Source organism: Lasiodiplodia theobromae, assembly GCF_012971845.1.
Source record: "Lasiodiplodia theobromae strain AM2As chromosome Unknown scaffold_19, whole genome shotgun sequence".
NCBI classification, from domain to species: Eukaryota; Fungi; Ascomycota; class Dothideomycetes; order Botryosphaeriales; family Botryosphaeriaceae; genus Lasiodiplodia; species Lasiodiplodia theobromae.
In genome coordinates, this window is record NW_023336398.1 from 187,021 (window position 1) to 210,666 (window position 23,646).

The following is a 23,646-nucleotide window of genomic DNA, read 5'->3' on the forward strand; positions in this document are numbered from 1 at the left end:
CTCCAGGTCGCCGATAGATTAGAATCATTTGCAATGCCTGCTCGATCGATAAACCCTTTCTCCAACAATTCCTCCATCTCCACCTCGCTTGACGAGAAGGCCTCGCGCCGCTCCTCCTTCTCCAAGGCGAACACCAAGTTCTCCTCGCTCTTCTCCACCTCGCCCAAGCCCTCCGCTCCCGACGCCGTCGCCGCTCTCCGGAAGGCAGTCGTTGCCCAGCAGCAAGCCCTTCTGGACAACCCCTCACCGCCCCCGGGCCAGCCTGTCAATTCGCCCTCTCTGTCGCTACCGACCATCTCGCTGTCCACTGCGACCGGCGAGAAATACACCAAGATGGAGGACTCCTCCACCACAACCACCACCATCTTCCAGCCGCCCTCCCAAGACGAGAAGCGCCGCCTCGCCAAGCAGCACGCCGAGTTCGGTCCCCTGGGCTCCAAGGCGCATCTGTACTCGAGCAAATTCGTGGACGACAAGTTCCCCGACCCTGTCGAAGACGAGCCGCCGTACTTCTTCCTCCTCACCACCTACATCAGCTACCTCATCCTTATCATATTTGGTCATGTGCGCGACTTCTTCGGCAAGAGGTTCAGACAGAACAACTACAAGCATCTGAGAGCCCAGGATGGCTACGCCCCTCTGAACAGTGATTTCGACAATTTCTACGTCCGCCGCTTGAAGATGCGTATCAACGACTGCTTTGCGAGGCCCACCACTGGCGTTCCCGGTCGCTACATCACCCTTCTGGACCGCAAGTCCGACGACTACAACCTGTCTTTCAAGATGACTGGCACCACCTCCGAGACCCTGAACATGAGCTCCTACAACTATCTCGGATTCGCCCAGTCCGAAGGCCCGTGCGCCGACGCGGTCGAGGAGGGCATCAAGAAGCACGGCATTAGCGTTTGCAGCACTCGCGCCGACGTCGGAACTACCACCTTGCACACCGAAGTCGAGGATCTGGTCGCCAAGTTTGTTGGAAAGCCTGCCTCCATGGTTTTCTCCATGGGCTTCGTTACGAACGCCACGACCTTCCCCGCTCTGGTTGGCAAGGGCTGCCTGCTCATCTCCGACGAACTCAACCACTCCTCGATTCGCTTCGGTGCTCGTCTGTCTGGCGCGATGATTGAGATGTTCAAGCATAACGACATGCGTGATTTGGAACGCGTGCTTCGTGAGGTTATTGCGAATGGTCAGCCCCGCACGCACCGCCCGTGGAAGAAGATCCTCATTGCTGTTGAGGGTCTCTACTCGATGGAAGGCACTATTTGCAACCTGCCAGCTCTTCTTGCGCTCAAGAGGAAGTACAAGTTCCACCTGTTCATTGACGAGGCGCACTCGGTTGGCGCGCTCGGACCTAATGGTCGTGGTGTTTGCGATTACTTTGGCGTTGATCCTGCCGAGGTCGATATTCTTATGGGCACTCTGACCAAGTCTTTTGGAGCCAATGGTGGTTACGTTGCGGCCGACAAGGCAATCATTGATAAGCTGCGCGTTACCAACGCTTGCAACATCTTTGGCGAGGCGCCCGCTCCCCCGGTCCTTATCCAGATCCAGAGCGCCCTCAGATTGATTATCGGAGAGCTTATGCCCGGTCAAGGCGAGGAACGTCTGCAGCGCCTTGCCTTCAACTCCCGCTACCTTCGTCTTGGTCTTAAGCGCCTGGGCTTCATTGTCTATGGTCACGACGATTCGCCCATCATCCCGGTCTTGCTCTACAACCCTGCCAAGATGCCTGCCTTCTCCCACGAGATGCTGAAGCGCAAGATTTCCGTCGTTGTCGTCGGCTATCCGGCTACCCCGCTCGTCTCGTCTCGCGCTCGTTTCTGCGTTTCGGCCGCTCACACCAAGGATGATCTTGACCGCCTGCTTGCTGCCTGTGACGAGATCGGCGACATCCTACAGCTCAAGTTCTCCAGCGGCATCGCGGGCGGTGCCGAGCCCCTGCCTGAGGGCATTACCAGCCAGATGGAGCAGGACTACAAGAGAGAAATGGAGATGGCCGGCAAGATGCCGCAAGTCACTCCACCCAGATGGAAGCTTGACGATGTCCTCAAGCGCGGCGTACAAGACGTCAAGGTCGCTCTGAGATAAGCCATGGGCGCCCGGCTTCGCCGGTTCACACCTGCCTTTTCAGCCAGCCTTTGCGTCCTCCACTCGTGGCTTCTTCAACGATTAGATCACGCAGCGATTCGCGTCCCTTCGTCCCGCGCCGGGATCATGAACCTGGGACATGCATAAAGAACACGGCGTCGCGCGTTTTCGCACTCAATGTAACGATATCATCAGCTCGGATGAAGCCAATGGGGTCGGTCACTGTTTTGCGGCCTTCGATCCCTGCTTCGCATTTCGTTGTTCACTTCATGATGTGCAGCCTAGCCGCATGGACTGCGCTATGGATAATACCTAATTTTTTTAATGAACCTTGGGCGGATTCCAATGTACATTGAGACGGAGGTTGAGAGACTATTATTTAAGCCGCCACATCTCGGCGGTGAATGAAAAACAATCCACGTAAAGCTCAATGCAAGTTTGGAGCAATGAATCAATTGAGAAAGTTACCTGTTGTCCATGATAGAATTGTTTCACTCGCTGCAACGTTGGCATCAATTCTCGCCTGCTTCTTTTTCTTGAGGTCGTGGCACGACGTTCTGAAGTACATACACAGTAGTCCGGGAACCCCTGTACCTGATGCAGACAAGACGTAGCGCTCTCATGTGGTGCTCCCATGCACTACGAGATACGCGTTTGCGTATCACCATGCGTGCTTACTTGAAACAGTCACCACCAAAAGCAAGATGTTTTGCGATTTGAGATATGATTGCAATGAATGACCAATTCTTTGTCCGGTGCCTACCTGCTCGGCTTTCCTTCATTCAATCGACGATGGACCTCAGCCTTGCTTCGCATGTGCTTATCTGCGTGTGTTGGAGCGTTCACCGGTCAAGCACGCCACAGTAGCCCCCATCCTTCGTCTTAGCCTTTCCTACCTTTTGAGTCCGATTTAGTTGCACCCCCCCAAGACGCCGAGGCCAGAAATGTTTTGCCTCCAGGCCTGGCGAGCCTCCTCCCTTGTCTACGCTAGGCAGCCGTGCCAACGCATCCTGCATGCCGGTGCGCGAACGCAACGTCGGAGAAAGAAGAAGATCGGCGCTGGTCGAATCCCTGTCCGCCTGCGCCGCCGTTTCTCTTGCTTTCGCAAGGAAGAGAAGGATCGGGAGCGAAAGATGGGCATCCTAGCTCGCATTCGCGCGTTTCACTGGCATGTCATGCTGGATGGAGGAGTGGTACGTACCTGTCGGTGCAACGTTGTCCCGCATTACGAGCGGCAGGTACGTACATACAGTACGTAGCGCTTGCGTCTCCCGGGGGGACCTCGAGACAACGCGAGAACACGTGGAGCCGTGCGGCTCTGCTGTGGGGCTACCCGGCTGGGGTTGCGTTCATGCCCGTCTTCTACCTTCTTGACGTACATATGCGCGTCCATTCACCGGTGGACAGGGTGTTCTTGAAAGGATTGGCTGAACCGTGGGGTTCAAAGACCAGGCTGAGGCTGAAAACACGGACGAGGAGGGGCAGATGGAGGGTCGCTTGCAAGGCCGAGCATTTGCCCTGCCAGGCGTGTTGCCCTTCGCCTTGCAGGACCAGCCGGATGGCCGCTGGCCACTCGAGCCTAGCATTCTCCCTTTTCGGCAGCGCTCGTCCGCGCGGCACCGCCCTTTCTATTCGTGTTGCGTTGCCCCGCTACCAAGCTGATTGTTGAACACCGGCAGCAGTCGGGCGGTGTGAGCCTGAGGTAGAGGCTGTAAAGTACCTGGTCAGTCAGAAATCTGGCTGATGTCGCGTCATCTCATCCCCGCTTCGCCGCCACCTTCCCCACTTTTAGCCGTTATACTCCACAACGCGCCGTGCCGTTGTGGCGGGGGGTGTCGATGAATGTCTCGGGTCGTCATCGGCGAGCGCGGATCGGGGAAGCCGTGCGAACGGTCGGTCGTCATGGTCATGCTGCCGCGGGCACTGCCGTTGCCTATTCCGCCTTCACTTTCTCATCTCTCTCTCCTCTCAGTCCGATAGGCTACCCGGAAGGTAAGAAAGAAGGCAAACGGCGCTAAATTGGGGCGCAGTCGCGCGTGTGCGCGGTTGCGAGCAAAGCGGATGATTGATCCTTGACTTGCTGTTTTTCTTTTTCTTTTTCTGGAGGAGTTCGCCAGGACGTGTGAACAGCCTTGCAGGTTGACAGCGCTGTCGGTTTTCTTTTTCTCACTTACCTGGCACAAGTCTTTGCATGCTGTTGCAATATAAGGCTGTCACACCTCGTATACTACTTTGTAAAGTAGCACACAGGCAGAAGCGTTATTTGAACGTCTCTAGAAGTCAAAATTCTGCCTTTCCATTGCACAACGGCTTATTGTTCTCCGTTATTTCGCTCAATGTCTCGCCCTGCGCGTAATTCTTGCATTTTGAACAATAGACAGGGGTAGATGCAGAATGGGGCGTCGTTCAGGATCAAGGAAGCTAAACCGGGCAGAGAGGGCGGGCGCCAGGACTGCTGCCTGCGAAGGCGCTTCTTCTTCAGCTTACCGGGCCAACAACCTTGGCAAGGCTGATTTGCGAGTGGGGTTGATTCAGCTGCTCCTGCGCGCAAACGCGCGCGTGTGAGGCGTGCGCAGCGCGCAACGGCGATAGTCTGCGCTGGCAGGCGGCCTCTTGCGCCTCATTTGCCCGCTTCGAGCTCTTGGCCTTTCTGCCTCAGCGTGCGCTCCGTCATTGGGTGGAAAGAGCTCAATGTCTTGCCACACAGCCTTCCTCGTGCTCAATTGCGTGAGGATGTTGTGGGTGATTGAGACTAAATCTTGCTGCACCTACGCCCTCTTTGTTAGCGCCGTTATCTTTCTTTCTGAACCCAGAGACAACACTCCTGCAAGCCTGTAAATCTTCGCGGTGTCTTCCGGCGACGCCATCAGGCAACTTCGGCCTCGGACTTGGCTAAGCTTGCACCAATGATGCGTTTCTGGTTGGACTTGTGACCAGGCACGCGGCCACCTCCCCTGCGTTGCTTTGAAATCCCAAGTTCGACGTTCTGCAGCATCTCGGGCTGTCCGCTTTCGTCAGCAGCAGTTGCTGAAATGCATGCTGCAATCCTGGTCAAGACCGGTGAGGAAAATGAGGCTCTAAAATGGCCTTACTACTCGTCGGGGGCGCTGGGCAAGGCTGATACGTGGGGTCATCATGGGACATCGTTTCCGCGCTGCAAGGCAGCTATTTTTTTTTTTTTTTGCTTCCATCTCACCGGTGTCAGGGCCGTTTAGACCCGGTAGCACGGCTCCAGGCCATGGTTGTCGTAGGCCCCGACGGGCTGGCTGGCTGACGGACGATCGATTGGCCAACCCGCAACTGGGGCTGCACGCAAATGCGGAGATCATCTTGGTTCTCGCCGGGAGAGAGAAACATTCGAGTGTGCGACTGAGTTGGGACGAAGGATGAGCCGCGGGTCTATTTAATAGCTCAGCAGGACCACGGTGCGTGGGGCGAAGCACTCACCGTCTGGCAAGAGTCATCCCGGCTATCACACATACCAGCCAACTCTTCATCCTCATACGCTGCCTTTCCCAGGAACCAGCCCCCAATCTGCCTTGCAGTCAACCTGACTTCCCGCCTTGAACATCATTTTTTCTTCCTCCCCTTGGTCTTATCTCTCACCGGTCGTCCTTCTCTTCTGCCTCATTTTCTCTTGTCCAACTGCGCCTCATCTGTGTCTCGTCTGCCTACACGGGTGTCGCAGCCTGAAGCGCAACCATTGGTCACGCTCACGACATCCCGTCTTCAGTTATGACCTCCATGTATGACGCCATGCCCGGCCCACCACCTCCTCCACCCATGCCGGGCGCAGGTCCCGGACCTGGTGGTCCGCCGCGACCGCCAGTACCTGGAGGTGGAGGCGCAGCAGCCATGCCTGGTGGTCGCCCTGGCGGAGGACCAGGCGGCATGCCACCAGGAGGACCAGGAGGACTGGGACCTGGGGGGCCAGGAGGCCGCCCCAATGCCAACATACACCGACCGCTCGATCATCAACTAGGCAACGCGACGGGCCCTGTGACCCGCAGCTTCCACGGTTGGTCCTTCCGCAAAGACCGCGAGCCGGGCGTTGAGCCGTCGTGGGCCCGCGCGCGCAAGACACCACTGCCCTACTCGGCCGACGAGCTTCTTCGCATCGTGAACCGGACCACAACCACTTCCCCAACTTCGTCGTCGAACAAGAAGGGGAATGGAAAGGGCACCGTGTCCGAGCAGTATAACTCCCTCCGGTCGTCACATCAGCGCGCATTGGTCGACGGTCTACTCGAGGCCGTAAAAGCCGAGGAGCGAAACCAGAATGCGGAGTGGACCTTGGCGTGTATCGAGCAGGATATAGCCGAGTACATCCGTAGGGACCGTGGCAAGATTAGGGAGGTCCGGGAGATGCGCGTCGTGTTGAGGAGAGGGCCGAGAAGAGATGCCCCCGGCGCCAGTGCCCCGATTGGAGATGGGCTACCCGGCGTGATAATCGATTTGCTCAACGGGCAGGGGCAGGGGCCTCATCAGGGAACGCAGCCTTTGCATCAGCAGCCGTTTGGCGCTGCCCCTGGCGGAGGTCTCGGTCTAGGTGGTGCTCCGCCGGGTGGTGCTCCGCGACCCGCCATGAATCCTGGAGGACCTCCCGCTGCCGGCGGACCTATGGGCGGACCTTTTGGCGGACCTCCTGGTGGACCCGTTGGCGCACCTGGTGGCGGACCTGGTAGCAGGCCTGTTGGAGGACCCAGTGGCGGGCCTGTCGGCGGACCTAGTGGAGGACCTATTGGCGGGCCTGCTGGTGGGCCTACGGGTGGACCAACAGTACTTCCACCTCCACCAATAGCCCCTTCATTCGGCGCTCAAAAGGGTGGCGCTGGTGGTGGCGCTGGCGCTGGCGCGCATGGTCCTGCTGGCCGTGGCTCCGTTGGACCCCCTCCTGTTGCCTCCGGAGGCCAGAAAGCAGGAAAGGGACCGAGCCCTCCAATGATAATCCCTGAAAGCGAATTCTCAGACGAACTGGACGACGACGATGATTCGATTCTTGGATCGTCCTTCGGCAGACCACACAAGCCCACCGTCAAGGGCAAGAAGAGCGGCGACATGCCTCGTGTTTCAATGCCCTTCGGCCGGGGCCAATCGAGAGAGAGGGAGAGGAAGTCGCCTAAGATCCGCGAGGCTGAGCCTCACCAGAACCCAACAATCATCATCAATAACAAGATCCCGCGAGAGAAGAACAGAGACCGTCACCACAGAGCACACAACCGTCCGAAGCACGAAAGGTACTACGGCAGCAGTAGCGAGGAGAACTATGGCTTCACTCCTGGTAGCAGCGAGGATGACAACGATGACTGGTCCACAGGGCCGTCGTCCATGTCGTCGGGTTCGCCGCCCCGACATCACCACCGGTCATACAGCAGGGAAAGGTACGACTACCCCACTGTCGGCATGACCCGCGAACACAAGAAGCCGTCTCCACAGCATCGGCCGATCTTGCGCGGCTATCAGCGCCAGCCAGGAGGCTACCCGGTGGATGCGGAAGGATACTATGAGAATGGCGGTTACGACGCCATGGAACAGCGCCGCTTTGATCCTGGCGAGGACTATCGCCGATACCGTGCTCCGCACCCCGCCCTGACAGATAGAGGGCACCGGGCATACAGTCCGCCGAATCAATACCACGAAAGACCCCGGTCGGGAGGAAGAATGAGACTGCCGCCAGCGCCAGAGGTGAACGCGTATGAGGCGCCATGGAGGAGAGCCGACGCGATGAGGAGATTGGAGGAAGAGGAGCTGCTTGAGAGGGAGGCAGCAGCGCAGGCAGATCTGGATCTCTACATGCGAAAGCAGAGAGTACGGACTCTGGAGGCGGCGGCGGATGAGACGAGGGGCCGACGGTACGGGCGAAGAGATGATTGGTGGTAGAAAGCAACAGGATAGACTGACGTGGAGGAAAACGAAGAGGGCTGGTACCCTTCAATTCTTTCTTAGTCGAGATAGAAACGGCCTGGCTCTTTCTCAATGAATCCAATTCGCTCTCTCCATCAAGTGACCTTCTCCCATTCGAGCCGGCGACTGAGTGCGGGATGCAGAGACGGAGCTCCCACACGACATATATCTGTTGGCACTGCGGATGGGATTCATCATTTCGGACAGCAGGCCACAGGACGTGTGCCAGCTCATGCGTACATGCTGTTGGCTGGTAGGCGAGCTGGGGCCGTGCAGATGAGGCTGCAGGGCCGGCCGAATGAGGCAGAATTAGCAGCGAATAAGCAGGACGCGCAGCGCAGCGTTAGGCGGCCCAGCGGAATGCCGAGGTGATGGATGATCGGAGTTCACGGCGAGGTGAGTTGTTAGGAATCGGGAGTTTGGGAGCGATGAGCTCCTAAAAGGCCCGACCGATGCCCCTCCTGCCCCGCCATGACGCCAGCCAAACCTTCTGCACCCAGCTGATCTCACATCATAACAAAACCACCGCAACAGTACGACCCTCTCCCTATCTCATTTCCCTCCCACATTTAAGCTCCATCTAGCACCCTGCCTCCACTCAGCAACTGATACCCCTACTGTTTTCCTAGCAGACCTCGCACAGCAACAACCGCCAAAATGCCTCGCCAATTCTTCGTCGGTGGTAACTTCAAGATGTACGTCGAGCTTTTTTCCCCCTCGCCGCCGCCGCCGCCCGGCCTCGGAAGCAGCGACAGGCCAGACTGACAATGCTTCTCTCGCAGGAACGGGACCATTGAGTCCATCAAGAGTCTTGTCAGCAACCTCAACAACGCCCAGCTCGACCCCAACGTCGGTGAGTAGCTCGTGCCACCTCAGCCCACGGCCACCCGCGTCGTTTTCCATCACCACACCATCTGTAAAACGAAGAATTGTAGCTAACACGGGCGCCTTTAGAGGTCGTCATTGCTCCTCCCGCGCTGTACCTGCTCCTGACCCGCGAGCACCTGCGCAAGGGCATCGAGGTCGCTGCTCAGAACGTCTACGACAAGCCCAACGGCGCCTTCACCGGCGAGATCTCCGTTGAGCAGCTCAAGGACTCCGGCATCACCTGGACCATCCTCGGCCACTCGGAGCGCAGGGTCATCCTGCAGGAGGACGACTCGTTCATCGCCAACAAGACCAAGGCTGCCATTGACGGTGGCCTCGGCGTCATTCTCTGCTGCGGTGAGAGCTTGGAGCAGCGCGAGGCTGGCAAGACCATCGACGTCGTCGTCAACCAGCTCAAGGCCGTCGCTGCCCAGGTCAAGGACTGGTCCAAGATCGTCATTGCCTACGAGCCCGTTTGGTGAGTTTGCCCGTTTCGCCCGAGTCTTCAATGCTAACTTCTGCAGGGCCATCGGCACCGGCAAGGTTGCTACCACTGAGCAGGCTCAGGAGGTGCACGCTGCCATTCGCGAGTGGCTGAAGAAGGACGTCTCCGCCGAGGCGTCGGACAAGACCCGCATCCTGTACGGTGGCAGTGTCAGCGAGAAGAACTGCAAGGATCTGGCCAAGCAGCCCGACATTGACGGCTTCCTGGTTGGCGGTGCCAGCTTGAAGCCCGCTTTCGTTGACATCATCAACGCGAACCAGTGAATCTATGGAAAAGGGAATCTGTAATGACTGAACGGAGATGAGGATCCGCTACGATAGCCGAAAATAAGAATCAAATATCCTTTTGTCAACTTCTTGGTGTATCTTCCTCGATAAGCTGCCTTCATTGGCATGCCGTCGTCCATAAATACGCGTATATATACAAGCCAGAATCCCAATTGATGCGCCGCCCATGCCGTTGTACAAAGCTGTCTGCCGTGCTCCACACTCCATCGCCATTCTCAACAGCTCGGTCATTCTTGTAAGCCCATCATATTTGGTACTTCGCGCCATGAAAGGGACTCCAGATGCCCCTGACGCTCTCGTTCAAACTCTTAACGGGCTTGTTGATGGTGCGGCGGTTCCGCTCGCCGGAGGCGTCGCGCAGCAGATTGGCCTTTTGGAGGATCTGCTCCTTCTCAAGCTTGCGGACACAGATAGCCTTGGTACGGCCGTTGATGTAGTAGCCCTTGATGACTGGCTCCTTGCGGGGGCGCGGCGACACGGTGATCTCGATGGACGGGTTCCTCTTGGCGAAAGCGGGGAGTGTGTGCTCAAGGAACGACTTCATGCCCTTTGATGAACCGGACCAGTCGCAGTAGTGGAAGTCAAGGCGCTTGCATTGCCGAATGAAAGCGCCGACACCGTTCTGTGGGTAAAGTGAGGTTAGCTACGCGATCCAGAATTATCTTCCAGAAAAGGGCCGGAGCATTGAAGAACGAACGGACGCGTGCGTCCAGCTCCGGCAACGCTACCCGTGAGGCAGACATACCTGGCTCTTGGCCACAGTCTTCAGAGCAGCGAGAGGCATGGTGGGCGGCGTGGGGCGGTTGGGTGCTGCACGGCGTGATGCTGCTCGTGGTGTTTTCGGGCGCAGCGGCGACTTTCTGCCGGCAGCCACCGCCCTTGAAGCTCGCGCGTCCTGTTCTCTCGTCTGCCTGTCGCGCCATCCAACGCGCACCTCGACCACATCCATCGCCCGCACAACCCGTCTCGGGGTCCTGCGCATCATCGACGATCGAGGGGACTTCCTACCTGTGAACCCAGTCGCCAGTACATACCGATCGCGCCCACAATGACGGACAAGCTACCCCCAAACCTGCTCGCGCTCTTCGCGCCGCGCCCGGCACTGCGCTACCTGCCGCCGTCCGACCATGCGCCCGAAGCACGCAAGACGATGCAGATTGATGGCGTCGGCAGCTACTTGCAGGCGCTCAAGGACTACGAGGACGATTACGTGCCTACCGAGAGCTGGTTGCAGCGCAAGGATCGACTGAAGCGAGAAAAGGCTGAGAAGATCGAGAAGACTCTCACTGAGGGTGTCGCCAACTGTTTGTCTCACCTGTGATCAGTGTTTGGAATGTGGGCTAAATGATCCCCAACAGTCAAGCCTGCCGACGACCCCAACGTGCGAGGCGACCCCTTCAGGACGCTGTTTGTCGCGCGGTTGTCCTACGACACTGAAACCAAGGACCTGGAGCGCGAATTCGGTCGTTTTGGTCCAATCGAGAGGGTAGGATTGCTTCTCCCACTTTGCTTCCGTGGCTGACATGACTGGTAGATTCGCATTGTACAAGACACGACCAAGCCTGAAGATGCGCCTTCTAAGAAGAAGAATAGAGGTTACGCATTCATTGTTTATGAGCGTGAGAAAGATATGAAGGGTAAATCGTCCCCCGTTACTTTCCCCCTTACCTTCCAGACAATGCTCCAGATCTCAAGGTAAAACATGCGATTGTTCGACTGACACAGTGGCCACTTGGTCGTCTCATCATGCAGCTGCCTACAAAGAGACCGATGGAATCCGCATCAAGGACCGTAGAGTTCTGGTCGACGTCGAGCGTGGCCGTACCGTTTCAGGCTGGCGCCCCCGCCGCCTTGGTGGAGGACTTGGTGGACGCGGATACACCAAAGCACTCCCCGCTCGCCCCTCAGGTCCTGGTGGTTTTGGAGCTCCCTCGGGACCAGGTGGCTTCAGAGGAGGATATGGTGGGGGCTTTCGCGGTCGCGGCGGCTTCCGTGGAGGCGGCGGCGGCTACGGCGGAGGTGACAGAGGTGGTGGGTACCGTGGTGGCGGTGACCGTGGATACGGAGGCAGGTCCGGAATCGGCTACCAGTCGAACGGCTGGGGTGGTCAAGCACCTCCAGAGGGCGCGCCAGCAGGTCCTCGCGGCGGCGGTAGATCTGGCGGCTACGGTGGCCGCGATGGCCCTGGCGGCGGCGGTGGTGGTGGTGGTGGTGGATATGGAGGCAGTCGCTATGGTGGCGACAGGTACAGCGACAGGGACCGCGGTGCCAGCGGTAGCAACCGGGAGCCAGTGGGATCGAGGCGCGAGTATCGCGACCGCGATCGCGACGGTGGGTATGGCCGCGACGACTACTCATCCCGCAAGCGCGGCTACGATGGCGACAGCTACGAAGACTCCAGGAGCAAGCGCAGGTACTGAGCGCGGCCTCATGTCCGTCCCAGCTCAGCCTCTCATGACGCTATTGGTTTGTGCAAACAAAAGGTTACCTTTTTCTTCTTCGAAGTTTTGTCGCCTCCATCCAAGATCTACACCCCTTTTTCAACAAGGGTAAGGCACCATTACTTGAAGACTCATGCACATTGCGTCGAGAGGAAGCCATTTTCTACGGACCCACTTCCTCAGCCACATTTGCCTTCTGTCAGTCATTCAGGGTAAGGCGTCACAAGGTATTGCTACGTCTGAACACCAAGATACAGAGGCGGTCAATGCTTTCTGCTGCCAAAACGTCCTCCAGAGAAAACTCGTTGGAAACGACCCTGCTTGGAAAATACGGCTGCCAGCTCTCAAGCGCTGTGTGTTGCCCTCAATGCTCTCTTTTTTCTTCGGCTGTCTTAGTAGCACTCCCACCGTCGACTGCGGAGTTTCTGCGCATGGATTCCTCTTGGTCGCCCGGATCACGGTTCTTGAAAAGCTAGTTTTAACTCTCTTTCTTCTGGACTTACTGCCTTCATCCTTTCTTCTCAATCCGAGGGTGCGGTAGGTATAATGCCGGTTGGCCGTATACGTGCCTAGCTGGGTAGGTAGTCGGTGTGGTAGTGATTTCCCAAAGGCACTGCTTTTTTTTTTCAAAACGTGTAGAATGGAGAAGGTAAGATCACTAAAGTGAGTCAGGCATGCATCTAGCAGATCTTCTTTGCGCTCTAGATGTGTTAATTTCTTACTACGACGATCTTACCACTCGCTGGGAGACCTGCTTTTTTCCTATATGTTGCTTTGTTTCATTCAGCTGCTGCCTCTCTTTACGTGACATGATCAGACTTCAGATCAACGTCGTTCGGGCAAAGCGGATACCGCTGGTCTATTTTCTCGGAGATAAAAAACGGATGTAGAATAGGACAGGTACTGACTGCGTAGGTAGCGCGAATGATATCGAGCTCTGCTTCTTTCTGTTTCTCGCCTCTCTTTGTGGTTCCTGGGATTCTACCTATCGCACATATGGTAATCTTGTGTCATTCTGGGCCCATGAGCTCTTCGTCAATCTTCTTTTATCGGCTCGTTCTCATTATGTCTTTTGCCATAGCTCAAGAGATTGGATGGAAGCCATACCCGTGCAGCAAGTTCCCCAACCAAAGCCTTCTGACCATGAACAGATTCAAGGCTTCCACCCGATTCAGCAGCAATCAAGTGCAACTGTCAAACGAGATTCAGAACGCTTCTAAGGTACCTTATCTTATTTTTTATTTTAATTTTCCCCACGCGTCCTAATAATACATACCAATCCTCTCGTCCACTCTATCTAGTAGTTACACCTCACACTGCTCACCGTCCGATCGATCCCGTACTCGGACGTCTTGGCCGTGCCGGGGTGCTTGATCCTGAACTTGGGCTCGCCGCCCTTGCAGCCGGGCTGGCTGTGCAGGATGCAGTAGTGCGAGCCCGGGTCCGGGCCGAACGAATTGATGTTGTTGTCCCAGCCGCGGGGGAAGTTCATGCACTGGTTGATCTTGATCCACGTGTGCGCGCAGGGCGCGCGCCAGCCGTTGTTGCGGCAGTAGTAGATGCCGACCCAGCCGTTGCCGCGCTTCTGGCCTGGCGGCGTCGCTACTTGGAGCGAGGAGCCGTTGGTGAAAGCCGGGCCGACGTCGGCTGGGATGAGGGAAACTTCCTCGAACAAGCTGCTGTTGGTGGGGGTGGCGGTGGTGAGGGTGGCGAGGAGGGGGAGGAAGGCGGTTGTAAGCTTCATGGTTCTGGATTGGGTGTTTTGGTTCGGTAAAGGATAGACTTGGGTAAGTGATGACTGGTATCTTCGGAAAGGGTATACTAGATCACTGTTGTAGGGGAAATATATCTGTGAAAATTGTACAAAGAGGACAAAGATAGGCCCGAAGGCTCGAATGTGGCAGCACTTGCGATAATGGAATCGTACCGCCATAGTGAACAATACGAAAGACAATACTAAGGAAGTTAGCAATTTCACCAAAGTACAACAACCAAACCCACCGCCACACCTGTATTTTCACGAGTCAAACGCCGGGCTAAATTTCTGGGATAGTAGAATGATAAGGAATACTTTTTGTTTCGCTAGATGGTCATCTCATGGCTTTCTGAAGCTTTGTGTCGCTGCTAGGCAGCAGGTCTCTTATTCCTCTCACCGATCCAGCCCATCAAGTTCGACCAGTTTCCTTACAATACCCACAACGTCACTACCCGCTAAGTCTGTAGTCGGATCGTCAATCTTGCTTGCCAATGCATCGTCCAGCATCATGCGTAGTCTCGAAACCAAGACACCGATACGGGCCCATCCGCGCAGACGCAGCCATCCGTCTACTACGACACCGCGGCCCATCGTGTCAAGCGTAATTGGTCCGGAGAACAGCAGCAAAGAGTAAGCGTTGAATGCTGTAATGATTTGATTAGCGAGCTGTGTTAACATATTGAGGAGCCTCCTGTGACAAAGACTTACGTGTCAAATCCCTAATGAAAACCTTGCTCGTCGCCATCTTCGTAAAGTAACTCATGAAGGCCGCACCGCCAGGAAATCCTTGTGCATCAAACAAGGTCGAGCTTGGGTGAACGAAAACCCTACCGTTCTCCTGGTTGAAGTACTTGATAGTCTTGGCTTCAGGGTCGAGCTCCACCGCACCAGACACAGATGCTGCGAACTTCTTGTCTGGAAAGTCGATTCGGGCAAGCTGAGGGTTGAAAGAGCCAGCGACGAGGGCGCGAATGAGGGAATCGTTGGCGCTGTGACGGTTCAGCGAGGCGACCACCTGTGCAGCAGAGTCGCTGTAAGATGAGTATCGTAGAGGAATGAAGCCCGTCTCCTGCAACGAGGAAAGGTATTGCCGCCGGGTAGAGGTAATATCATTGAGGGTTTGGGTACTGAGGAAGTTCTGCTCGCACCAAGCACGTAGGTCTCGGGGCGAAATGCCTTTTTCCTTGAGGCCGGCCCAGTGCTCGTAGGCGCGCAAGTCTGCAATGAGATCACCTTGGCCCTTACCAAACGCTGACCGGGCTGCCTTTGATTCTTCTCGTTTGGCCTGAGGCGACACAAAAGGACTGCGGACAGTGAGGATGGATGCAATGACGAGGCAAGGCTCCAGGCAGCCGAATGTTGCTCCATATACCATGAGCTTTGCGCATCGAAGGTCAGCAGGGACAACAGCAAGGTGTCTGCCTAAAGCAGTCATTTCATCACCATCAATGGCTCCCATTCGTCCGAGGAGCTCCAGAGCACCTTCCACTGCGACGCTGTCAGGCGGTGTTAAAGCACCCGCAAGGAAGCCAGCTACATCTTTCACGCCCATTGCCTTGACGGACAGGCAAAGTTGCTCTAGAGGGACTCGTCGGATCTCGGGATCAGGTCTCTCCATCATCTTGTCTTTTTCGACGTTTCGCGTATAGAGTTTGTAGCAAGTTCCAGCCCGGACACGGCCAGCACGACCACGGCGCTGCTTGCAAGCAGCACGAGACGCCCATGTCTCTGCAAGCTTAACCATGTTGTTTGCTGGGTCAAAGCTTGTTTCTTTGACCCTACCGGTATCGATGACGGCCACGACATCCTCGATGGTAATTGAAGTCTCCGCAACATTGGTAGACGCAATCACCTTTCTCTTGCCTTTAGGTGGTGGAGGGAAGACTCGGCGCTGTTCAGCTGGAAGCAGAGACGCATGGAGCGGGAGAGCATGCAGATTTGGCATGGAGCGGAGGGCCTTAGATATTGTCAGCATTACAGATGTTTAGTATGATATGTGCACGCAGCTTACCTGTATCGTCCTATCGATCTCCATTGTTCCAGGAAGAAAGATAAGGATGGCACCGTCCTGGGACCCCAGTTCCATGTCAATGTACTGTACCGTTTGCGCGATCAAGTCATAGTTGATCCGCATGCCAATACTCCTCAGCGTGCCACCGATGCTCTTCTGGGTCTCTTCGTCCTCCCAGTCTTCGTCTGCTGTGTGGCCGTTAAAGCCAGACATTCGAATGACATCGTCAACATAGTAGTCCGTCACAGGGTGCGTGCGGCCCGCTATTTCCACCATTCCGACCTGGCCCACGGCAGGCTTGAAGAAAGATGCAAACACATCCGCGTCGAGAGTAGCACTCATAAGAATGACCCGAAGATCCTTGCGCTTCTTCAGGACATCCCTCAGCAGAACGAGAAGGAAGTCTGTATCCAGGCTGCGCTCATGAACTTCGTCAACTACAACATGAGTAATGTCAGCCAAGGACGCTACCACATCTTCAGGGCGGCCACCCGACGTTTGAAGCCGGCGAAGGAGAACACCGGTAGTCATAAATGTCAACTTTGTGACTCCAGGCTTCTGTCTAGACTCGCCACGAATTGAGTAGCCGACCTCGTCGCCAACGGCAGTGCAACGCTCATCGGCGACTCTGTCCGCCAACCCAAGCGCGGAGATTCGCCGAGGCTGCGTGCAGACAATGTTGACTGCTTCACCAAGCTGACGTTGAATCATGTCATCAAGGATGAACTGAACTGACTGCGTAGACTTTCCAGATCCAGTCTCTCCAGAAATAATGACGACTTGATACTTTTTGACCGCATCAACGATATCCTGCTGCAATTTCCAAGCCGGCAGGTTTTGCCTCGCGCGAAGCATGCGCTGTTGTTCCGGGGAAGTCTGTTTGGCTTGCCACTGTTCAAGTGCGCGTTGACTGGCCTGAGAACCTGGTCGTAAATTGACTGGTTTGGGCCGACGCTGTCTCTTCTCCTTTTGTTTGATCGCTTCAGCATGAACACCCGTATCTGCCGCGGAAATTGCAGAAGAAACATCCGTAAGTCTTCCCGGATTGTCGATTATGGAAGGTATCTCATGCTCCAACCAGTCCACAATGTTGAAAATCATTTGCTCGCCGAGGAAGTTTTCCTTCGCGTGGCTCAATGCTTGTCTAATGATGCTCAACCGGATGTAGGCTGGAATTTTTGCGTTAATCGAGATAATGGGTAGGATGTTTGGATACAGTCCCGCAGGCCGGCGCGCGTTTAATAAAAATTCGGTTTTGGTCCCATCGGCAATTTCGAGTCGAATTTGGCATTGATCCGGTCCAGCAGTGGAATATTTTTCGTCATAAATCGAAGCCAGAATGATCTGTTCTTCGGCCCAAACGTCCTCGTCCCACCCACTCTCATCAGCAATTGTTGCGCCAGACAGTTGCTCTGCAAGCTCGTCGTCACCCAAGAGCCGGGCTTGCAGCAAGCCAGCCGCTTTAGCTTCATCGCCATCGAATGTATCAAGGGCTTCTTCGCAAAGTTCCACAGCATAACCAGTGGCCGCGAGACGCTTGACAGCCGCCTCCCGCTTCAAGTTTCCGCTGGCCATGCTAATGCCTGCAGTATAGCCCTCAGGCAGACTCCAAGGCGGAAGATCATCTTCCGGCACATGGATGAGTAACCATTCGAGAATTTCTTCCCGGTCCTTGCAAACTTCTGCGGCCTCTTCAACGTGGCTTTTGCGGAAACCCAGTTTGACAACCTCATCAATAAGGACAGAGCGTTCGGCGGGTGATATCTTGACGCTATGGGGGTTCCAAACAGCATCCCGCCGAATCAAGCGCTCGATTTCTGCGCGGATCCTCTTACCCATGTCGAGCTTCGGAACACGAGTCCAGCCGCGCATGATGTTACTCCCACCACTCGACTGTGCTCCAATGCCCGTGGACTGGCTTTTCTCCTTCTCCCGCTGTTTCGCAACTTCCTCTCGTTTCTTCTCAGCCTCGACCTTAGCCTGTTCCCTCTCCTTCTGGGCAACGAAAGGGTCAGCTTCGTACATCCAACCTTTGCCACTTTTGACATCCTCTTTCTTCATGTCCGTGAATGCGCCCTTCCACAAGTCCTTGTATGTCGGGGGCATCATCATGTGGATGTTCTTCATGGAAGCGACGCGGAAAAGGGTATAGGTGGCAGCGAAGTGACGGGCTTCGAGAGCGGTCGGTTGCAGCGCAAGATCTTGCTTCTCAGTCGGGAGCCTTATGGGAGGCAGGGTGGTAGTCTCGCGGGTTTTTGGGTTCGTGGCCTTGAGGATTACATGCGAGACGAAGCCATTTTTGACCTTGTTCTGCAGAACGTTAGCAAACCAAGGAACATGAGCATGCGTAGCGACTGATGTATACCATTGTATACTCGGGCTTTTCCCACTTCTGCTTCTGGCAGTGCTCCGAGAGCATGTTTACAGGCAGCTTCCCGGTCCACGACGCGCCGCCGATTATGGTGCGCACGTCGGGTTTCTTAGGCGCATCCTCAGGCTGCTCAGGCGCGCCCTTAGTCTTCACCTTGCCTTTATCGTTGGTGTCATTTTTGGCAGCGTTGTCCGCTTTTTTGCCTTTCTTGGAATCCCCCTTCGAGTTGGAGAAGACGATGTAACTGGTGTCCTCAGCGCCCGAAGGGGGAGGGGCGGATTTCTTGGAGCCACCGCCTCCGCGCGGAGGATGAGGATTCTTGGGCATCCTCGCGAGTGTCGGGCGGGCCGGAGTGACGGAGGTGCAGTGGTGAAGCCATCGCGATGCACGGCGTGGGGAAAAGCTCAAGATCGGCGACCCGTCGACGAAATTCACGGCCCGCACGCGCCTTCCTGCGTTGCCGCTCCCGCCTCGCTTTCTGCGCCCCGGCCACGCTCACCGCACAAACCCCGCCGGCAACCACTTAACGGCCCATGACGCAAAGTCGTTTCCTAACACCATTTCCCTTCACTGCACAAACCCGCTTTCCAATCAAACTTGGAGGCACAAGCTCTAGTGCGAGTACCTCGCTGAAGAGATTTACTCAAACCTTTCCAGCCATGGCAGCAATTGGCAACGAACACGAGCATCCCACCAGTGGCGAGGAAGTGAAGGGAGAGACGATAGCTGACACCTCCAGCTCCACAGGCGACAAGCGTCCTAATGCTTGTAAGTAGACTAAAATACTACGGAGGCCACATGCTAAGTGTTGACAGTCACAGAACTCATGTCTCGCAAGCAGGCCAAGTCGTCGGCGAAAGTGGCAAAAGAAAGCCGCAAGTCAACGACCGTCGGCACCAAGGTATTCCCAGGCATGTATGGGCTGGGAGCATACATCGACCAGCCTGAACAGTTCGAAAAAGACCGCGTGATCGACTACAATGACGAATTTGTCATCATCAACGACCTGTTCCCAAAGTCTGTCATCCATTGTCTGATCCTACCCCGGGACAAGACAAAAACGCTCGTGCACCCATTCGAGGCGTTTGAGGATGCGCAATTCCTCGAGGCTTGCAAGACCGAGGCAGAGAGAGTGAAGAAGATGGTGGGCAGTGAGCTCCGCCGCAGGTACGGACGGTTCTCTAGGCAAGAACGGGCGCGCATAGAGGCAATGGAGTCGGAGAATCCGCCTGACGAGGAGCAGCTGCCGCCAGGACGGGACTGGACGGCGGATCTGCTCGTGGGGATCCACGCTGGCCCGTCGATGGCCAACCTCCATGTTCACGTTCTGTCCCCAGACCGACACTCGGCCTGCCTGAAGCACCGGAAGCACTACAACAGCTTTTCGACGCCTTTCCTGGTCCCGCTAGATGCATTTCCACTCGCGAAAGACGATGCGAGAAGACACCCGGGTGAGGGGGGCTATCTCAACCGGGAGTTCCAGTGCTGGCGGTGCCAGCGGAGCTTCGGCAAGAGCGTGCAGAAGCTCAAGGAGCACCTTGCGGAGGAGTTCGAGCAGTGGCGGAGCGAGTAGTTTCGATTACCCCACAGAATCATCGGAAGCTGCGGGGTGGCTTGCCTCCTTACTTGGTTCGGTGACAACAACACGGGCGGGCTCACGATGATCGGATGCGGAGAGGGGGCGTGGGCGTGCGAGACGGCGGCTACTGCACGGAATGCTTTAGACTGGTAGAGGGCACATCACGATGGCAGCATTGTCCAATGGCACGCGAGCAGCGCGCTGGCTAGAGCAATCCTGCCATTTCCGTTGAGTCGAGGCGTGTCGCAGCGGGCGTGCTCAGGTGCACCTGCCTCTTTGACGGGCGAGGAGAAGTAAGCTTCGCGCATTCCTCCGCGTTGCCACGCCTTGCCCCTCTGGCCGGCGCGTGCATAAGGCGGGCGGGCGCACCAGACGCGACTCGTGACTCGGCGCTGACGACGGCCGTCGAACACCTCCCCATATTTCGCCCATTCGCGTCCTCACCACCTCTCACAGCTCGCAATTGGCAGTGGGTGCGAGGCTGGCGGGCATTGTCGATGCGCCGTCTCTACCCTCGCGCGACCCACCTGTCGGCACCGGCGATCGCTGCGAAACCCCGCCTTCGCAGCCCTCTCTCTGGAGCTTCAGCGCGCTGTGCCGTCGCAAACCGAGACGCTGAACCTCGACGCAGCCATGTCAAACTCGACGCCCTCGCACAGCGCCCAGCACGACAGCGCCTCGCCGCCTGCGAAGTCGGCCTCGCAGCAGCCCCAGCACACCCGTACCTACCAGGCCTGCATCCCCTGCCGCCGCCGCAAGGTGCGCTGCGACCTGGGCCCCGTTGACAACCCTCACGACCCGCCGTGCGTGCGCTGCCGCCGCGAAAGCAAAGAGTGCTTCTTTTCCGCCACCCGCCGCAAGCGAAAGCCCCAGGATGGCGGCGAGGGCCTTGAGGATGAAGAGCCCGCCGACTTCGAGGTCCACAACGGCCGCAAGCGCCTACGCGAAGACTCTGAGACCCCGCGCCGCCCCAGCTTCGTCCAGCAGCCGCCCATACAACGCCCGCTGACGCCCGGGGGTTCGGTTGGCCGCCTGCAGCCCCTGCGCCGTCCCAACGCCAGTCAGCAGTCCTCACACGATGATCAGCAGCAGGTAAACAATGAGACCACTGCCATCCTGCAGTCGAAAGAGGTCTTCAGTGGCCATGACGCCCTCAACCTGCTCTTCGAGGCTGCCGGCCGCACCGGCGACATCGAGCACCACAGATCCGACAGCACCACCATGCACCAACGCACCATGAGCACCGCCTCTCTGAGCGCCACCACCCCCGGCTCCCAGCCGAATCTGACCAGCCCTGGGATCAACGGCTCTCAGCCTTACCCTAGTCCGGGCACCCGCTCCACCACCGAACCTGTGATAGATCCGGCCATCGCACAAGGCCAAGTACAGAGCGAAGTAAACACCCAAAGCGGCTTCGAGCAGGCTATCAAGGCATGGTCGCGGTTCCGGTTCGTCCGTGCAGGCTGGTTCACCGCCAGAGAAGGCATCGCATATTTGGACTACTTCTACAGGTATCTGTCGCCGCTAACACCCATTGTCGTGCCCAACTTCGAAAAGTATGAGTCCCATATCACTCTGCTCACCGAGGAGCCCATGCTCGTTGTCACTCTCCTGACCGTATCCTCACGCTACATGACCTTGACTGGCCCCGGCTCCAGCTCCCGCCCGTACGCGATTCACGAAAAGTTATGGAGCTATCTGCAGGGCATGATAGACCGCATGATTTGGGGCCAGGAACAGTTCGGCGGCGGATTCTGTGGTGCCGGTGCCCAACAAGGTTGCGATGTCAACCCGCTATCTCGAAAGGGTCTCCGCACCTTAGGAACCGTTGAGAGCTTAATGCTCCTCACCGAGTGGCACCCCCGCGCTTTACACTTTCCCCCAGGAGATGATGATGACGAACTCATGGCCCCTGATGAGGAGATGATGGCTAACATGGCCAACGGTTGTCTGTCTGAGGCGGTGAACGACCAGTACAGAGGGGTAGGCGGTCAGAGGATCGACAACTGGCTGGAACCTTGTTGGAGGAGCGACAGGATGTGCTGGATGCTGCTCGGAAATGCCCTGGCTTTGGCCTATGAAATCGGCGTCTTCGACGACAAGAGCGAGACCGACTTCAACGAAGAGAACAAACACCTTCCGCCTGCGAAAGTCGAGGCTTACTATCGGCGGAAGAACCATCTCCGCGAACTTCTGTTGATCTACATCACGCAAACCAGTGGTCGAGTCGGGCTTACTTCGATGCTTCCACGCTCGCAACGAGACAAGACGTTTCTCAAGAGCCCTGATGACCGCTTGCAAGATCGCTTCTCGATGCTGAAAAGAACCGGGAAGATCATCCGCGAGGAAGCTGGTAGTTCGCCGAACACGGAGAGAAGGATCAACAGCCAGGAAATGGTCTTGTACTTCTGGATGGAGATCGCCGTTATTATGGAGAAAGGCAATCAGGACATGTTCTCCAACCGCCGCCGCACCCGAGAGCTTATCAGGACACAAGAGTACAAGAAGCTTTTGGCCGAGTTCCAGCCTATTCTCAGAGAATTCCGCCACCACTTGGACAGGTATAAGAATATTAGTGAGTGGTGGCTTTCTTCAGGTGTCGTATGTACTGCTGATCAGAGACAGTTCCCAAACTTATGCACGACGTCTTGGCAATTGAGTATGAGTACAGCAGAGTCTACATCAACTCCCTGGCGCTGCAAGCCGTGGTTGAAAGATGCGTCACGAATACGCATGCCGCCGCCGCGGCTGCTGCCAGTGATGCGAACGGTATGGGCTCCTTGCCGACTGGTACGATTCCTCCTCACATGCTTGTGCGGTGGTACGGTGATGACCGTCACTTCATTCGAGAGGTTATTGATGGCTGCCGCAACGTGCTGCAAATCGTCACCAAGGGTCTGGAACCTGGCGGTTATTTGAAGCACGCGCCTGTGCGGACATTCTTTCGCATCATCTCCGTCACCATTATCCTGCTCAAGACCTTTGCACTTGGCGCCACAGAAGATGACGTTGCGCTTTCTCTTGGCCTGATGGAGGAAGCCGTCTCAGCATTGCGCAACTGCATTGTCGATGATGTGCATGTGGGAAATCGTTTCGCAGATATGCTAATCACTCTGATCACCCGTATCAAGTCCCGCTTTGTGCGCATGGCAGGATCGGGCTCCGGGAGAGGTTCACTACAGGCCAGCCGCGCCACAAGCCAAAGCCCAAGCCTGCCTACCGCGTCCGGTATTACGTCCAATCAGCAGAATTTCAACAATCCTATGATGCCACCCCCTCATCCGGGCCATGGATACAACAATAGCGGCGCCAACGGTAACAATCCCCAGTGGCCCAACTACAGCTCTAGCGGCCTGAGTGGTCCTGCCAGTCCTGTTGCTTCCAATGGTCGTGCAACGCCAAACCCCAGCCACCCACTTTGGGGTATCAGCACTGAGACATATGATCCAGGATCGAATAATGTTTCAATCATGCCGCCGCCGACATTTGGTTCGCCCTACAACCCGCAAAATCAACTTTCGAATAACAATGGCGGAAGTGGAGGTGGTAGCGGCAGCAACAACAACAACAATAACAGCAACAGCAATCAGTTCGCTGGGTTCGGTAGCGACAACGGCGATTACGGCGGCTTCGGGAATGGCGGAGCCGACTGGTTGGCGCTTCCCCTCGACCCACTTCTGAACTCGTATGGCGCAGACGTAAACAGCAACGCCTATGGGCCAGATGTTGGAGGCTACGATCTACTAGACGTGCTTTTGAATGGGACGGAGAACATGGGTTGAGCTTCGAGGAACACGGTGCCCTTGTGGTGATGAGAATACGACCAATGAA

At 56.5% G+C, this 23,646-nt stretch overlaps 8 protein-coding genes across 8 annotated transcripts; 5 read left to right on the forward strand and 3 right to left on the reverse strand.

The window, feature by feature from the left end:
• Positions 1 to 33: 33 nt before the first annotated feature.
• Positions 34 to 2,094, forward strand: LTHEOB_6547 (Serine palmitoyltransferase 2; the record flags this gene model as incomplete). Its single annotated transcript, XM_035515815.1, has 1 exon — positions 34 to 2,094. One exon carries the CDS (start codon positions 34 to 36, stop codon positions 2,092 to 2,094), a length of 2,061 nt encoding a protein of 686 aa, XP_035372582.1.
• A 3,735-nt stretch (positions 2,095 to 5,829) lies between these two features.
• LTHEOB_6548 (uncharacterized protein) lies at positions 5,830 to 7,974 on the forward strand (the record flags this gene model as incomplete). Its single annotated transcript, XM_035515816.1, has 1 exon — positions 5,830 to 7,974. One exon carries the CDS (start codon positions 5,830 to 5,832, stop codon positions 7,972 to 7,974), a length of 2,145 nt encoding a protein of 714 aa, XP_035372583.1.
• A 681-nt stretch (positions 7,975 to 8,655) lies between these two features.
• LTHEOB_6549 (Triosephosphate isomerase protein) lies at positions 8,656 to 9,633 on the forward strand (the record flags this gene model as incomplete). The annotated part of the gene is made up of 4 exons (XM_035515817.1): positions 8,656 to 8,693; positions 8,781 to 8,851; positions 8,953 to 9,343; positions 9,390 to 9,633. The coding sequence occupies 4 exons, from the start codon at positions 8,656 to 8,658 to the stop codon at positions 9,631 to 9,633; spliced, it is 744 nt and encodes a 247-aa protein (XP_035372584.1).
• Positions 9,634 to 9,901: 268 nt separating this feature from the next.
• Positions 9,902 to 10,441, reverse strand: LTHEOB_6550 (Mitochondrial 54s ribosomal protein; the record flags this gene model as incomplete). The annotated part of the gene is made up of 2 exons (XM_035515819.1): positions 9,902 to 10,279; positions 10,403 to 10,441. The coding sequence occupies 2 exons, from the start codon at positions 10,439 to 10,441 to the stop codon at positions 9,902 to 9,904; spliced, it is 417 nt and encodes a 138-aa protein (XP_035372585.1).
• A 264-nt stretch (positions 10,442 to 10,705) lies between these two features.
• On the forward strand, positions 10,706 to 12,077 carry LTHEOB_6551 (U1 small nuclear ribonucleoprotein; the record flags this gene model as incomplete). Its single annotated transcript, XM_035515820.1, has 4 exons — positions 10,706 to 10,961; positions 11,016 to 11,143; positions 11,192 to 11,294; positions 11,410 to 12,077. 4 exons carry the CDS (start codon positions 10,706 to 10,708, stop codon positions 12,075 to 12,077), a joined length of 1,155 nt encoding a protein of 384 aa, XP_035372586.1.
• A 1,318-nt stretch (positions 12,078 to 13,395) lies between these two features.
• Positions 13,396 to 13,842, reverse strand: LTHEOB_6552 (Beta/gamma crystallin; the record flags this gene model as incomplete). Its single annotated transcript, XM_035515821.1, has 1 exon — positions 13,396 to 13,842. The coding sequence occupies one exon, from the start codon at positions 13,840 to 13,842 to the stop codon at positions 13,396 to 13,398; it is 447 nt and encodes a 148-aa protein (XP_035372587.1).
• Positions 13,843 to 14,247: 405 nt separating this feature from the next.
• Positions 14,248 to 18,563, reverse strand: LTHEOB_6553 (Dead deah box helicase; the record flags this gene model as incomplete). Its single annotated transcript, XM_035515822.1, has 9 exons — positions 14,248 to 14,498; positions 14,563 to 15,139; positions 15,227 to 15,342; positions 15,637 to 15,811; positions 15,866 to 16,302; positions 16,567 to 16,756; positions 16,805 to 17,034; positions 17,245 to 18,175; positions 18,231 to 18,563. 9 exons carry the CDS (start codon positions 18,561 to 18,563, stop codon positions 14,248 to 14,250), a joined length of 3,240 nt encoding a protein of 1,079 aa, XP_035372588.1.
• A 1,885-nt stretch (positions 18,564 to 20,448) lies between these two features.
• LTHEOB_6554 (Fungal zn binuclear cluster domain containing protein) lies at positions 20,449 to 23,597 on the forward strand (the record flags this gene model as incomplete). The annotated part of the gene is made up of 2 exons (XM_035515823.1): positions 20,449 to 22,390; positions 22,441 to 23,597. The coding sequence occupies 2 exons, from the start codon at positions 20,449 to 20,451 to the stop codon at positions 23,595 to 23,597; spliced, it is 3,099 nt and encodes a 1,032-aa protein (XP_035372589.1).
• Between the last annotated feature and the right edge of the window lie 49 nt (positions 23,598 to 23,646).